At 47.4% G+C, this 14,584-nt stretch overlaps 1 protein-coding gene across 3 annotated transcripts in view; it reads left to right on the forward strand.

Moving 5' to 3' along the window:
* BPIFA2 (BPI fold containing family A member 2) overlaps window positions 1-10,672 on the forward strand; it is an 18,864-nt gene extending 8,192 nt beyond the window's left edge. For 2 of the 3 annotated variants that reach the window (XM_077948608.1, XM_028827327.2), the window contains exons 3-9: window positions 2,020-2,164; window positions 3,150-3,257; window positions 4,477-4,629; window positions 7,169-7,250; window positions 8,869-8,932; window positions 9,786-9,863; window positions 10,484-10,672. In XM_077948608.1, coding sequence (XP_077804734.1) covers window positions 2,020-2,164; window positions 3,150-3,257; window positions 4,477-4,629; window positions 7,169-7,250; window positions 8,869-8,932; window positions 9,786-9,826 — 593 coding nt within the window. In that variant the 3' untranslated portion in view covers window positions 9,827-9,863; window positions 10,484-10,672. 3 annotated transcript variants of the gene reach the window in all.
* The last annotated feature ends 3,912 nt before the right edge of the window (window positions 10,673-14,584 follow it).

Below are 14,584 nucleotides of genomic sequence, written 5' to 3' on the forward strand. Positions count from 1 at the left end.
ATAAGATGTAAGGAAGGGGTCCAGTTTCAGTTTTCTGCATATGGCTAGCCAGTTTTCCCAGAACCATTTATCAAATAGGGAATCCTTTCCCCACTGCTTGTTTTTGTGAGGTTTGTTGAAGATCAGATGGTTGTAGATGTGTGGTGTTATTTCTGAAGTCTCTGTTCTGTTCCATTGATCTGTATGTCTGTTTTGGTACCAATGACCTGCTGTTTTGCTTACTGTATCCTTGTAGTATAGTTTGAAGCCAGGTAGCATGATGCCTCCAGCTTTGTTCCTTTTGCTTAGGATTGTCTTGCTATATGGGCTCTTTTTTGATTCCATATGAAATTTAAAGTAGTTTTTTCTAATTCTGTGAAGAAAGTCAATGGTAGTTCAATGGGAACAGATTGAATCTGTAAGTTACTTTGGGCAGTATGGCCATTTTCACGATATTGATTCTTCCTATCCATGAGCATGGAAAATTGACAAATGGGATCTAATTAAACTGAAAAGCTTCTGCACAGCAAAAGAAACCAGCATTAGAGTGAACAGGCAGTCTATAGAATGGGAGAACATTTTTGCACTCTACCCATCTGACAAAGGTCTAATATCAAGCATCTACAAGAAACTTAAACAAACTTACAAGAAAAGAACAAACAACCCCATCAGAAATTGTGCAAAGGATATGAACAGACACTTCTCAAAAGAAGATATTTATTTGGCCAACAAACATATGGAAAAAAGCTCATCATCACTGATCATTAGAGAAATGCAAATCAAAACCACAATGAAATACCATCTCATGCCAGTAAGAATGGCAATTATTTAAAAGTCAGGAAATAATAGATGCTGGCAAGGCTGTGGAGATATAGGAACACTTTTACACTATTGGTGGGACTGTAAATTAGTTCAACCATTGAGGAAGACAGTGTGGCTATTCCTCAAGGATCTAAAACCAGAAATACCATTTGACCCAGCAATCCCCATTACTGGATATATACCCAAAGGAATATAAATCATTCTACTGTAAAGACACATGTACACATATGTTTATTGCAGCACTATTTACAATAGCAAAGACATGGAACCAACCCAAATGCCCATCAATGATAGACTGGATAAAGAAAATGTGGTACATATACACCATAGAATACTATGCAGCCATAAAAAAGAATGAGATCACGTCCTTTGTAGGGACATGGATGAAGCTAGAAGCCATCATCCTCAGCAAACTAACACAGGAACAAAAAATCAAACACTGCATGTTCTCACTCATAAATGGGAGTTTAACAAAGACAACACATGGATGCAGGGAGGGGAACAACACACACTGGGGCCTTTTGGGGGCTCGGGGGCAAGGAGAGGGAGAGAATTAGGACAAATACCTAATGCATGTGGGGCTTAAAACCTAGATGACGGGTTGATAGATGCAGCTCACTACCGTGGCACATGTATACCTATGTAACAAACCTGCACATTCTGCACATGTATCCCGGAACTTAAAGTAAAAGAAAAAAAAAAAGAATTATTGCTTTGTGGGCCTGCTGCAAAGCTGTCATTCTGGGACTCTCATTTGCCAGTTTCATGGATTGGAGCCATTTTTTCTCCTTGATTCTAGATTTTTCATTTCTTGAGTGTATTCTCTCATTCTTTCTAGTTTTTCAAACTCACGTGAGCATCTCACTTAACACAATAGACCCCTAAGTCACTCCTAAACACTGGCGTACAATCAATATCAATTGCCTGGCCAATTGGTTGATTGCTCTGTTGACAAATAATCAGAATATATTATTAATAGTATGGAGGCAGCATGAAGGAAACAAGAGTTCCCTGGGTGTGTGGCTAGACACATTTCTTAACCATCTTGAGCCTTTTTTTCCTTAGTTGTAAAAAAGCAGACAATGACAATATCTACCTCACTGAGTTGTTATAAAGATTAAATGAAATAACATAGGCAAACAGTCTTACCCGGTACCTGGAGCATCGTAGCTACTTCGTAAGGGATGCATGACACAAAATGGCGATTGTTTTTGGCAGGTGTCCTTGAGAAACTGAAGGTCGACCTAGGGGTGCTTCAGAAATCCAGTGCTTGGCAACTGGCCAAGCAGAAGGCCCAGGAAGCTGAGAAATTGCTGAACAATGTCGTTTCTAAGCTGCTTCCAACTAATACGAACACTTTGGGGTGAGTTGGTGCTTCAAGGTGGAGAGGTTTGCTCTAAGAAAAGGGAAACATATCTTTGAGGAGGTAAGTTTAAGATGAAAGACAAGCCTCTTTCCCCTCCCACAGAGCCAAGGTGGTCTGAGCGAGGTCAGACCCACCAGAGCTTGAGTAAATTAGAGGCAGGGCTACAAGGTCAATCTGGGTGTCTTATGGGTTTGGGCTTCCATGTTCTTTAATTTCAGGGTCAGGGTGAAGGTTATATTCATCCTTACCTCTACCTGTTTGCTGGTACACAAAGTCCCTTTCCAAGGAATAAAACTTTTCTTTTCCATATGTAACTGGGGGTAAAAGCCCAGATCCCTTTAGAGGAAGGGAAACTGGAGTCTTCACCACATAACTCCAGGCAGTGGATCCACTCATAAACTTTTTATTTTATTGTTATTATTATTATTATTATTTTGAGACGAGGTTTCGCTCTTGTTGCCCAGGCTGGAGTGCAATGGCACGATCTTGGCTCACCATAACCTCGCCTCCCGGGTTCAAGCGATTTTCCTGCCTCAGCCTCCTGAGTAGCTGGGATTACAGGCATGTGCCACCACACCCAGCTGATTTTGTACATTTAGTAGAGATGGGGTTTCTCCATGTTGGTCAGGCTGGTCTCGAACTCCCGACCTCAGGTGATCCACCTGCCTCGGCCTCCCAAAGCGCTGGGATGACAGGCATGAGCCACCGTGCCCGGCCCCACTCATGAACTTTTAAAGTCAGACTGTTCTGGCCTCAAAATCTGCCTCTGGCACTTACTCCCCTGGAGATCTGGGGGAAATATCACACCAGCCTGAGCCTTGGTGTGCTGTGCCATAAAATGGAGAGAATCAAACCTCTGAACAGGGCTATAGTGAAGACTAAAGAAGGCAAGGCTGACGAGGCCCAAACGCTCAACTCAGGGAAGTGCTTGGCAAGTGGCTGTTATGAGGAGTGACAAGGGTGAATTGTGGGTTTTACACAGGTTGAAAATCAGCGACTCCCTCATCCTGGATGTCAAAGCTGAACCAATCGATGGTGGCAAAGGCCTTAACCTGAGCTTCCCCGTCACCGCGAATGTCACTACAACCTTGTGAGTATGCGCTAGAATCTGAGATTTGGGAAAGGCAGTGCAACCTGGCCGATGGATGCCCAACCTGGGAATCAGGCACCTCCTCCTGTTACTGGGTGACCTTGGGCCTCAGTTTCCCAATCTGTGAGTGAGAGGACCCTTCTGGGTCTAAGATCTCAATCCTTAATATGTTATAGAGAACTCTAGCCATAATCAAGGGTCTTTTAAAAATAATACTCCAATGAATGTAGTTTTGAAATCATGACATTTATCTGGTTTTAAAATTTGAAAAGTTGAGAAAACAAGCATTTATTATTCCTTGGCAAAATTTCCTCCGGCATTATTTTGTCTCTCAAGATTCTCTCTAAATTGCAGAGACCATTACAGAAAAATTCATAAAGTAATACACACTGTATAATAAAGTATGTGTGTGCAAAATATAAGTTTAAACTCTTTTAATTTTAGCTGGGAGTGGTGGCTTATACCTGTAATCCCAGCAATTTGGGAAGCTGAGGTGGGAGGATCGCTTGAGCTCAGGAGTTCGTGACCAGCCTGGACAATATGACAAAACCCTGTCTCTACAAAAAATACAAAAATTAACCAGGTGTGGCGGTGCACGCCTGCAGTCCCAGCTACTTGGGAGGCTGAGGCAGGAGGATTGCTTGAGCCCGAGAGGTCGAGGCTGCAGTGAGCCCTGATTGCACCAGTGCACTCCAGCCTGGGTGACAGAGTGAGACCCTGTCTCACGAAAATTAAAAAATTTTAATTTTAAAGGAGATAGACAAGAAAGGAGCATGTGTGAAAGCACTTCTGTAAACTACATGCACTAATGGTGCCATCCATCATTTAGCTATGAGATCTTGGGAAAGTTACTTAACCTCTCTGTACCAAGGTTTCCTCATTCAGAAAATAGGGATAGTAATAAATGAATCCAGGTAAAATACATTTTAAAATACCTACACATAAATTGTTGTCAATAAATATTAACTATTATTATTTTACCTATTAGTGTAATGTTGTATAAAAAATTCATATGAGCTAAACCCAAGTGGCCAGGAGAAGAAGCCCCTAATATAAACATGTAAATTTCATAGAGGATATGGACCATGTTGATATTACCTGGGCCATGTTGACATTACACGTAGACATTCTGACTCATGTCCACACAGGTGGAAGAACCCAACTGGGCAACAGGCAGGACCTTCTAGACTCTGTTCACTGTGCATCTTACTTCCTGCAGGCCCATCATTGGCCAGATTATCAACCTGAAAGCTTCCTTGGACCTCCTGACTGCAGTCAGCATTGAAACTGATCCCCAGACAAATCAGTCTGTTGCTGTCCTGGGAGAATGCGCCAGTGACCCAACCAGCATCTCACTTTCCTTGCTGGACAAGTAAGTCCTGTCATCTTAGCAGAGCTGGGCTCTCAGGGAACTTGAGGACCCCTAATTTCAGCTCTAGTCCTATAAATAAGAGGAGGCCTCGTGGTGAAAGTGTTCAAGCTCTGGGGTCATGTTGACCTTGGTTTAAACATCAGCTCTGCCACTAACTTGTAACTTTATCACCAACTTGATCCTCTAAGCCTGTTTTCACATCTGTAAACTGGGGGTGTTCATAATAACTACTCATAGGCTTCTGAGATGACCAGATGAGAAAATACAAATATTTAGCATGCAGCCTAGAACATGCTGCCTCTCTCCCTGCTGGTTCTCTCCATTACTGAGACTGGAGTGTTGAGCTCCCCACCATAATCATTAATTTCTTCATTTCACCTTTCAACTCTGTCAGTTTCTGCTTCATACCGTTTGGAGCTCTGTTGTTAGGTGCATGCACATTAGGATTGTTATGACTTCTTGGAGAATTGTACCCTTTACTGTTATGTAATGTCCCTCAATAATAATAATAATAATAATAAAATTATATTTACCTTCTTGCCTCCAGAAGGAGGGAGAGGGGAGAGTAAGCGCCTGCCATGGGCTCTAATTTCAGATTGTCCCCAAATTGTTCTCCACCCAGTGGAAATTTCCTGAAAGGAGATCTTGAAAACTTAATCCTCCCCATTTAAATCATTGATCCCTTTTAATCCACAAAATCTACATCTTAAGCTCTGTGCTTGAAAGAGCAGGTCTGACTCAGACAAGAGGGTGGAGGGAAAAAGAGTGACACTGGCCGATGGCTGGGAGAAGAAGAATGACCCAGAAGCTGAGGGCTGGGGCTATTTGGCCTTGGCCAGGAGCAAGGCTGGGTCCTCAGCTCTCAGCCCTGATGGCCATGAGCAGAGGACACTCCACTTGCCCTGCACTGAGGGATCTGAACACAGGTTGCCCAAAGACCCCTGAAAACCAAAGAAGGTTTCCATAGCCTGATGTGAGTTGCAAAGGCTGGGATGTAAATTCAGAGACCGGAGTCTGGCTGGGTGCTATCTTCCCAAGTAGCCTCAGGAACTCCATCCTGCTGCACTGGGTCTGTGCCCACATCTGTGAGATGGCACCACTCTGCAGCTCCAGATCCTTCCAGGGCCTTTCTTTGCACTTGTGGTTCAATCCCAAGTGCTCCCCATGGTCATATAGGCTCTGTTTGATCTGGCCCCACCCTTGTATCCCTGCACCCTCCCCTTACTCACTGTGCCCAGATACAGTGGCCTTTGTGCCGTGCCTCAGATAGGCTCTTTCCCAGCTCAAGACCTTTGCATGGGATGCTCTGGCTGCCTAGAGCATCTTCTTCTCACTCTGCTTCAATGGACTGCTGCATCCTGCAGGGCCTTCACAGGGCTCCTCCTATTCTCTCTCGTAAGAGTCTACTCTTGCCTTTAAAGCACTTGTCACAAGTTCTCAATGTATATTTAATTGCATGTTCACTTTTTTCATTCTTTCAGCCAAAAATGTATTGCGACTGAGCATGGTGGCTCCACACTGGTAATTCCAGCACTTTTGGAGGCTGAGGTGGGCGGATCAGTTGAGGTCAGGAGTTCAAGACCAGCTTGGCCAACATGGCAAAACTCCATCTCTACTAAAAATACAAAAATTAGCCAGGGTTGGTGGCAAGTGCCTGTAATCCCAGCTACTTGGCATGCTGAGGCACACGCACTGCTTGAACCCAGGAGGCAGAGGTTGCAATAAGTCGAGATGGTGCCACTGCACTCCAGTCTGGGTGACAGAGCAAGACCTTGTCTCAAAAAAAAAAAAAAGGTGTATTGAGCAAGCACCATTCTGGGCTCTGGAGAACTGATTGGTAATGACAAACAAGGTCCCTGTTCTTGCGGAGCTTACCTAAGGGAAAGCTAAGCTGGCCTGGATCTGTGTCCACATCTGTGAAATGACACCGCTCTACAGTTCCAAATCTTCTCAGGGCTTTTCTTTGCACTTTGGATCAAATCAACCCAAATTCAGTCCATCAGTAAAGAACGCTCCAGGGAAATATGAGTCCTGCACAGAGCATTACCCTTAACAGGGCACTGTGATAGCAAAGCCCTCTCTTAGATAAGTAGTCAGGGAAGGCTGCCCTGAGGAGGTGGCAGTTATACTGACAGTTGAAGGTGGGAGGAGCCAACCTTGGCAAGAATTGTTTAGGTACCACATTAGGGTATGTTTGGACCGTTAATGTTTAGGTACCAGGTTAGGGGATGTTTGTACTTCGCTCATTCGGTACCAGGGCCCAGCTAGGTTCCTGGTGCAGAGTTGGTGCTCTGTGAATATGGGTTGAATGAATGAACAAATAAGGTCTCTGTGCTGAGAATCTCATGAGGCCCTGGGGTGAGCCACTGGTCAGATGTGGGATTCTAAGTGATGATCCATGTGGCTCTGTCTGTAGTTAGAAAGGAGTTTCCATGTCCCTGGGATTTCTCTGACTCCACAGTGTTTCCCCCCAGCTTTTGGCAGTTTCCCCCATCTCTTGCCCACTTGACTAGGCTTTAACAGTTCCTTGTGTTTGCAGCCGCAGCCAAATCATCAACAACGTCGTGAATAGAGTGATCAACACACTGAAAAGCACCGTATCCTTCCTGGTGCAGAAGGAGGTAAGTCTCCCACTCCTTGGGGCCCAGATCCAGGCCTGGTCGTGGCATTTTGGGGAATTTGCAGGCCTGGCTGTATCCTCTGGGCACTTTTCCTTCAGAGGTGAAAGCTTCTCCTTGGGAGGTCAGCTGGAACTTCCTCCCCTACTAATCAGCCTTGGGGGCAGCAGGGGAGAACAGAGGCCTGACATCAGCTGCAATTGCCAGGACCCAAACTTGAGCCACTCAACATATCCATGCACTACCAATATGCTTTTGCAGCTAACATCTTCGACACAATTTTACTTAAATACATTTCTTTAGAAGCATTTATTTTTAAAAATAAAACTTTATATCCCTATCACAAATAGAAAATTAATATCACATATCATACAATCAATGGAAAAACTAAACACAGACTTATAAAATAGTTTTAATTTTTTTTTCCATCTGTGCATCATCCAGAACCATAGGTACCATGTGCAGGATTCCTAGGCCCACAGTTGCAGATATACTAAATCAGTCATTCTGGAAGGGGACCCAGGAATGTGGGTTTATAAAAGAAAAACCCTCCGGATGGCTCCGTGACCCACTGAACCAGAGTTTATTTGTATTCCAAGTGTGGTCCTCCACTAGCTTCAGCCTCAGCTGGGTGCTTGATAGGAACATGGAATCTCAGGCCCCACCCTAGACCTGCTGAATTGCAATCTGCAGGGAACTGTGTACACACAAGAGCATGAGATACTCTGCTCTACAACCTCAGGGCAAACGCCTCAGGGCACCATTTGACCCTTTAAAATTCCAGGGTTCCAAAGCTCAACAACATGGGGATGTCAACACTCTAGAATGTAGATTTCTGAGGTCCTAGAATTCTAGTGTTCTAAGGTTTTAGGATTCTAACACCCTAGGGTTTCCAGATTTAAGATTGCTGGGATCCCATTTCTCTAAAATTCCAAAGTTCAGGCCAGGCACGGTGGCTCATGCCTGTAATCCCAGCTCTTTGGAAGGTCAAGGTGGGCAGATCACTTGAGGTCAGGAGTTCAAGACCAGCCTGGCCAACATGGTGGAACCCTGTCTCTACTAAAAACACAAAGATTAGTCATGCATGTTTAGGTACCAGCTTAGGGGATGTTTGTACTTCGCTCATTCGGTACCAGGGCCCAGCTAGGTTCCTGGTGCATAGTTGGTGCTCTGTGAATATGGGTTGAATGAATGAACAAATAAGGTCTCTGTGCTGAGAATCTCATGAGGCCCTGGGGTGAGCCGCTGGTCAGATGTGGGATTCTAAGTGATGATCCATGTGGCTCTGTCTGTAGTTAGAAAGCAGTTCATGTTCCTGGGGTTTACAGGCACATGTCCCAGTCTCTTGGGAGACTGAGGCAGGAGAATCACTTGAATCTGGGAGGCGGAGGTTGCGGTGAGCAGAGATTGTACCACTGCATTCCAGCCTGGGCAAGACAGTGAGACCCTGCCTCAAAAAAAAAACCAATAAAACAAAATGAAATCCTAAAGTTCAAAGGTTCTAAGATCCCTAGAAATGAGCTCCTCTGTGGGTGGCAAGCAGTTTGTTTCTAGCCCAGGAGAACGGTCTGTTCTTCCTCCTTCTCCTGACCGTCCTCTTCCTCCTCTCTCTGGCTGTCAGATATGCCCACTGATCCGCATCTTCCTCCACTCCCTGGATGTGAAATTCATTCAGCAGATCATCGGTAAGTCAATGGGGAAGTGGGGACCTTCTGGCAGGCCTGGAGTTCTGTGCCCACCGCATAAGCAGTTCTGGTCAGGAGACCCTGGAGAAGCAGAAGAACCCACTGTCCTAAGCAAATTAGGAGCTGTGGCTTCCCTTCACAGGCACTTGGGGACTCTCTTTGGCTTTTGGGTCTACAGGCATGGCTGAGGTTGCTGGGGAGAAATGGAGTAAGTAAAGGTGTCAAGACCCTGGAGGTGACCCTTCTATGAAAATAGCCACAAGTCAGCCAGGAACGGTGGCTCACACTTGTAATCCCAGCACTTTGGGAGGCTGAGGTGGGCAGATCACTTGAGTTCAGGAGTTTGAGACCAGCCTGGGTGACACGGTGAAATCCCATCTCTACAAAAAAAATACAAAAATTAGCCAGGTGTGTGGCATGCACCTGTAGTCCCAGCTACTCAGGAGGCTGAGGTGGGAGGATTGCTTGAGCCTGGGAGGCGAACATTGCAGTGAGCCGACATCATGCCACTGCACTCCAGCCTGGGCGACAGAGTGAGATCCCGATCTCAAAAACAAAAATTTAAAAAAAAAAAAGAAGAAGAAAGGAAATAGCTGCAAGTCCAGTCCCTTAGGCAGTCACTTCGTGCTCTGTACTCACTATCTCACTGGATCCTTGCAACAACCCTGTGGGGTGGGTACAGTCATTGTATCCACTCTACAAATGAACAAACTGAAGCTCAGAGAGGTGTAGTAACATCCCTGGGGTCCCACAGCTGTCAGGTGACCTGCAGGAGAGCGGCATCTTTTGGAGTCTGGTCTCTATTCAATTTTCCAGAGGCAGAGACTAAAACCTGCTATTGATTTTGTTTCAGATAATCTTCAGCATGAAACCCAGCTGCAAACCCCCATCTGAAGAGGATGAATGACGAGGACCACTGTGATGCCTGCTGGTGAGGAGCCAGGCTCTAAGCCCCAATGCACAGGGCCTATGGTGAAGAAAAGCCAAGCATGGCTTCCCTTCTTTTTGTGTTAGAAGACTGTGCCTTCATCTCAGTCATAGACTGAGCACTGGCCCCTGTCCCAGGCTAGGGCCTGATTCTGGTCACACTCTGAATACTGAGCCTTAATCACTGAACTATGATTCTGGCCCTAGACTGAGCCTGGATCCTAGTCACAGACCGAGCTTTGATGCCAGTTATTGACTGAGCCTTAGTCTTGGTCACAGACTGAGCCCCAACCTTGGTCTCAAATGGATCCATGATTCTGATCACATATTGGGCCCTGAACCTGGCTCCAGTGGTGGCCTGCAATCAATCTTTCCACATCTGCCATTGTTCTGAAGGAGGGTGAGGGGAATGTAGATGAGTCAGTGCTAGGTGCCAATGAAAGACCCCAAACCACAGGTCCCAGTTTCTTCTTCCCAGGACTTAAACCACATGGGGTATTGTGGGAAAGAGCTGGGACACTGGAGCCAGGTCAACTTGGGTCCCATCAAGTGCTCAGTGGATGACAGCTGGGTATAAGGGCAGCCTAGCTGCAAATGTCCTAACCCCCTGTGGTCTCATTCCAGATTGGTTCCCAGTGGCTTGCGCCACCCCCTTATAGCATCTCCTTCTGGGAAGCTGCTGCCACCACCTAACCAGCGTGAAAGCCTAAGTCCCACCAGAAGGACCTTCCCAGATGCCCCTCCTGCTCACAGTCAGAACAGCAGTTTCTACACATACTCTCCTGTCCCTGGCAATAAAGCCTCCTTTCTGCACCCTTCTGTGTGGCTCATTGTGTTCCCTCCATTTGGGATTTGTTGGTGGGAATTGGGGAGGGAGGTTGGGGACTGCAACTAGGGTGGGAGAGACCTGGATCCAGAGCTAGAAGGCTCAGTGAGAATATCCAGCCCCATCTCCTGGTTCTATAAAGGGGGCCACGGAGACACAGAGAGGCAACAAACCAGCCCAAGTCTCACAGCCAGTCTGTGGCGATGGCAGACCTCTGATCTATCCATTCACGCATTCAACAGGTATGTAGTGAGCACCTACTCTGTGCCAGACAGGCAGTGGGAACTGGAAAGTCACATTCTGGGAGCAGTCCCACCCAGCGCTTTCCTCCATTCCTCTCCAGGGGCCCTGAGGATTCTCGGAGAATCAGGGGACACCCCGCCTGACTGGAGTCAGGAGTATAAGGCAGAGTGATGCAGGCTCAGAGGCCTGTGGCCCCATCTCCACCTGCCCTGTTGGCCCCGCTGCCCTCTAGGGGCCCCACTGGAGCAGAGATGTCTTTTCCAGGGGGTGCTGAGAGTTCTCAGTCTGCAGCGCCCTCACCCACCCCTCCCATCACCTGAGAGCCTGTGCACCCCCCTGCCAGGCTGCCTGGAGGTCCAGCTTCCCTAGTGAGGTCGAGAACCCTGGGATGCTCACCTATCCTATGGAGACCAGCTTCTCCCTCCACCCAAAGCCCCTCCATCCACACCCCAGAATGCAGCTCAGCCCATGCTGCACCAGGCTGTGGCAAAGACAGCATCACACTGCTCACAGCAACACGTCATGGGGGGCTGCCTTTGTGCGGCATGCGGGCTCCATTGATTCCTTACCACACCCATGCACCAGGAGAGCCATTATCACACCCATTTGACAGAGAACTCTGAGGCTGATGGAAGCAAAGTGACTCCTCCGGGTCACACAGTGAGCAAGGGGGCAGAGCCAGGCTTTGAATCCACAGCTGTAGGACCCCTGGATTTACTACAAATGAAGACACTGAGGCACAAAGAGGGCCCAGGCTCAGAGAGGTGACATCCTGGCTTCCAGGCACTTTGGCCACTACTCTTGCCAGTCTCCAGCAGGCTCCACTTCCCTGGCCCAGGACAGACAAGGCGCTCTGGGTGCTGTTCTTCTCCCCCATGTGTGGACCCTCGGCTCTTCCTTTGTTCTAGAAGGGGCAGGACACTGCCCGTTCCCACAATTGCGTTTGCCTCAGCAGAGATGCAACATGGGCCACACACTAATGCACGCTGTCGCCTCATGATCCCAGCAGCCTCTCTTTTCCAGTAGGGAACCCAGCCCCAGGAACCTTTGCCAATTTTGCCAAGCAGCCATCTCATTACTCTGCACAACTCTAGGAGGCAGGGATGGCTCTTGTCTCCACGAGAAACTCAAACTCAGAGAGGCCAAGGCCACACAGAAGCCTGCACCCAGCTGCTAATTCACTCGAGGGCTTGCTCTCTGATGAAGGCAGTCTCACGGAGTCAGGTGGCCTACGGGGGCCCTTTGATTCCTTAAAGTTGCCTAGAGGGCCTTGGACCAGCAAGCCGAATCTCCTCCCGAGCCCCTCTGCTGAAGACCTCAGATCTGGTTATGACTGTGAGTTGCTTGACACAGGGTGAAACTGAGGACTTAGGCAGATCTGAGCTCAAGTCTGCCACTTTCTAGCAGTGTGATCTTGAGCAAGTTACTTAACCTCAGCTTTCTCACCTGTCAAATGGAATAGAAAATCTGCCTCACTAGGCTTGTGAGGATTAAATGAGGAGTCAGTGAGTGGAAAGTGTTTAACCAGGGCCTCATATCAAATAAGCACAGGATGAATGTTGGCCTCTACACCCTGAAACTACTGTTATAACTGCCATGCTCAAGTTTGTTGACTGACTGATAAAAATATGGTAGAAGAATCATGGCCCAAGGAGATCTTGAGTTTCTACCTTGTCTCTATGAGGGAGGACTGCTAACTAACTCCCAGTGTGCATTCTTCTCTCCCCAAGATTTGGCTAGACATATGGACCCCAGCCAGAGACCACATCTCCCAGCCTCCCTTGCAGCTAACTGTGGCCATATGACTAAGGTCTGGCCAATGGCATATAAGCAGAACTAATTATGCAAATTCCACTTTGTGCTTTAAAAGGAAGGGGATTCCCTCAACTTCCTCCCGGCATTCTCCCTCCTCTGCAGTTAGAAATGGAAGCAATTGGAGCAACTGCCCTGGACCCAGAGGTGGAAGCCCTGTGTTGAGAACACCACAGCTGCTCCAGCAGCCCCAGACCACTCAGCCCTGGGCTCTTAAGGGAGAAAGGAATGAACTTGCTTATTTAAACCACTATGTTGGGGTCTTTTTGCTAAGTCTGCTTTGTCTACGTTGTACCTAACTCATTCTTCCACTCACATGCTGTGTGACCATTAGGCAGCCAGCTTCCCCTCTCGGAGCCCTGTTTCCATATCCCCAAAGGTTCTTCCCACTCTGACAGGACAGAAGCTAATGTTTCTTCCATAACTGAAGAGGAAAGGAAAGAATAGACATTTGTTAAGTTTCTACTACATGCCAGACACTGTATTAGACTGATGATGACTTTGCCCTCCAGGGAACATTTGGTAATGTCTGGTGTGAACCCCGAAAATTTGAGACAGGTCTCAGTTAATTTAGAAAGTTTATTTTACCAGCGTTGAGGATGTGCGCCCATGACAGCCTCAGAAGGCCCTGACAACATGCGCCCAAGCTTGGTTTTATTCATTTTAGGGATATATGAGACATCAATCAATATATGTAAAAAGTACATTGGTTCTGTCCGGAAAACCGGGAAAAACAGAGACAACTCAAAGCAGGGAAAGAGCTTCCAGATCACAGGTAGGTGAGACAAATGGTTCCATTCTTTGGAGTTTCTGATTAGCCTTTCCAAAGGAGGCAGTCACAATATGCATCTATTTCAGTGAGCAGAGGGATGACTTTGAATAGAACTTCCTTTCACACTGGCAATATTTTCAGTTGTTACAAATGGATGAGGCGTGTGCTACTCCAGGAGAGCACGTGAGTAGAGGCCAGGGTGGTGCTAACCATTCCATAGTACACAGGACAGCCCCTCACAATGGAAGCATCCAACCTAAAATGTCACTAGTGTTAAGAAACCCTGTAGTAGGCAACTGGTGTGGGCTGAGGACAGTGAGGGCCAGGACCCTGGGGCACAGCCTCAGGATTCCCCACCCTTGCAGCTGGGGAGCCCGGGTTAGGCAATTTGTGGGTGACCATATCTGTGAAGGACTTTGCCGTCTGTGTTTTAGGACCTGGGGAGAAAGAACCCCGTCCCCTACCCCTCCTCCCCCATTTTAGATACCCCAGAGGGACTCATTTTGGGATTCCCACTGACATTCAGGAAGGACACAAACCCTTCTCTGACCCCAGCCAGCCCGAGTGGCCACCTGTCTTTGCCACAGTGACCCTGCTCCCATGACCCTGCGGTGTCTCGAGCCCTCCAGGAATGGCAGGGAAGGGATGCGGAGCCAGCAGGGAGACCACGGGGTCGCTGAGGAGCTGTGCCCGAAGGTGGTGCATGTCTGGAAAGGCCCTGCAGGAGCTCCCACAGGATGGTACTGGGGAAATACGTCCATGGAGCCAAAGATAAATTACAAGAGGCACCAGAAGGAACTTCCTTGATTAGAGATAGCTCCCATTCAGACGACCTATTAACAATATCTGTTAAAACATCAGCTGGACCAACTAGTCTTCCAATCAAATACCAAGATGGGAAATTCAGATTGCACTCTGTCCTTTGTGGCAAGTGTGGATTCATCTAATTGACTGCTATGTTCAGATGAGCAAGGATGAGCAGACGGGCGGGAAGGTTCCAGAACGGCACTGCTCACCTTTACTGACCAAAGCACACTACCCAGTAGCCCTGATGAGGCAGGAAAATAGGGCC

Source organism: Macaca mulatta, chromosome 10 (assembly GCF_049350105.2).
Source record: "Macaca mulatta isolate MMU2019108-1 chromosome 10, T2T-MMU8v2.0, whole genome shotgun sequence".
Lineage (NCBI taxonomy): Eukaryota > Metazoa > Chordata > Mammalia > Primates > Cercopithecidae > Macaca > Macaca mulatta.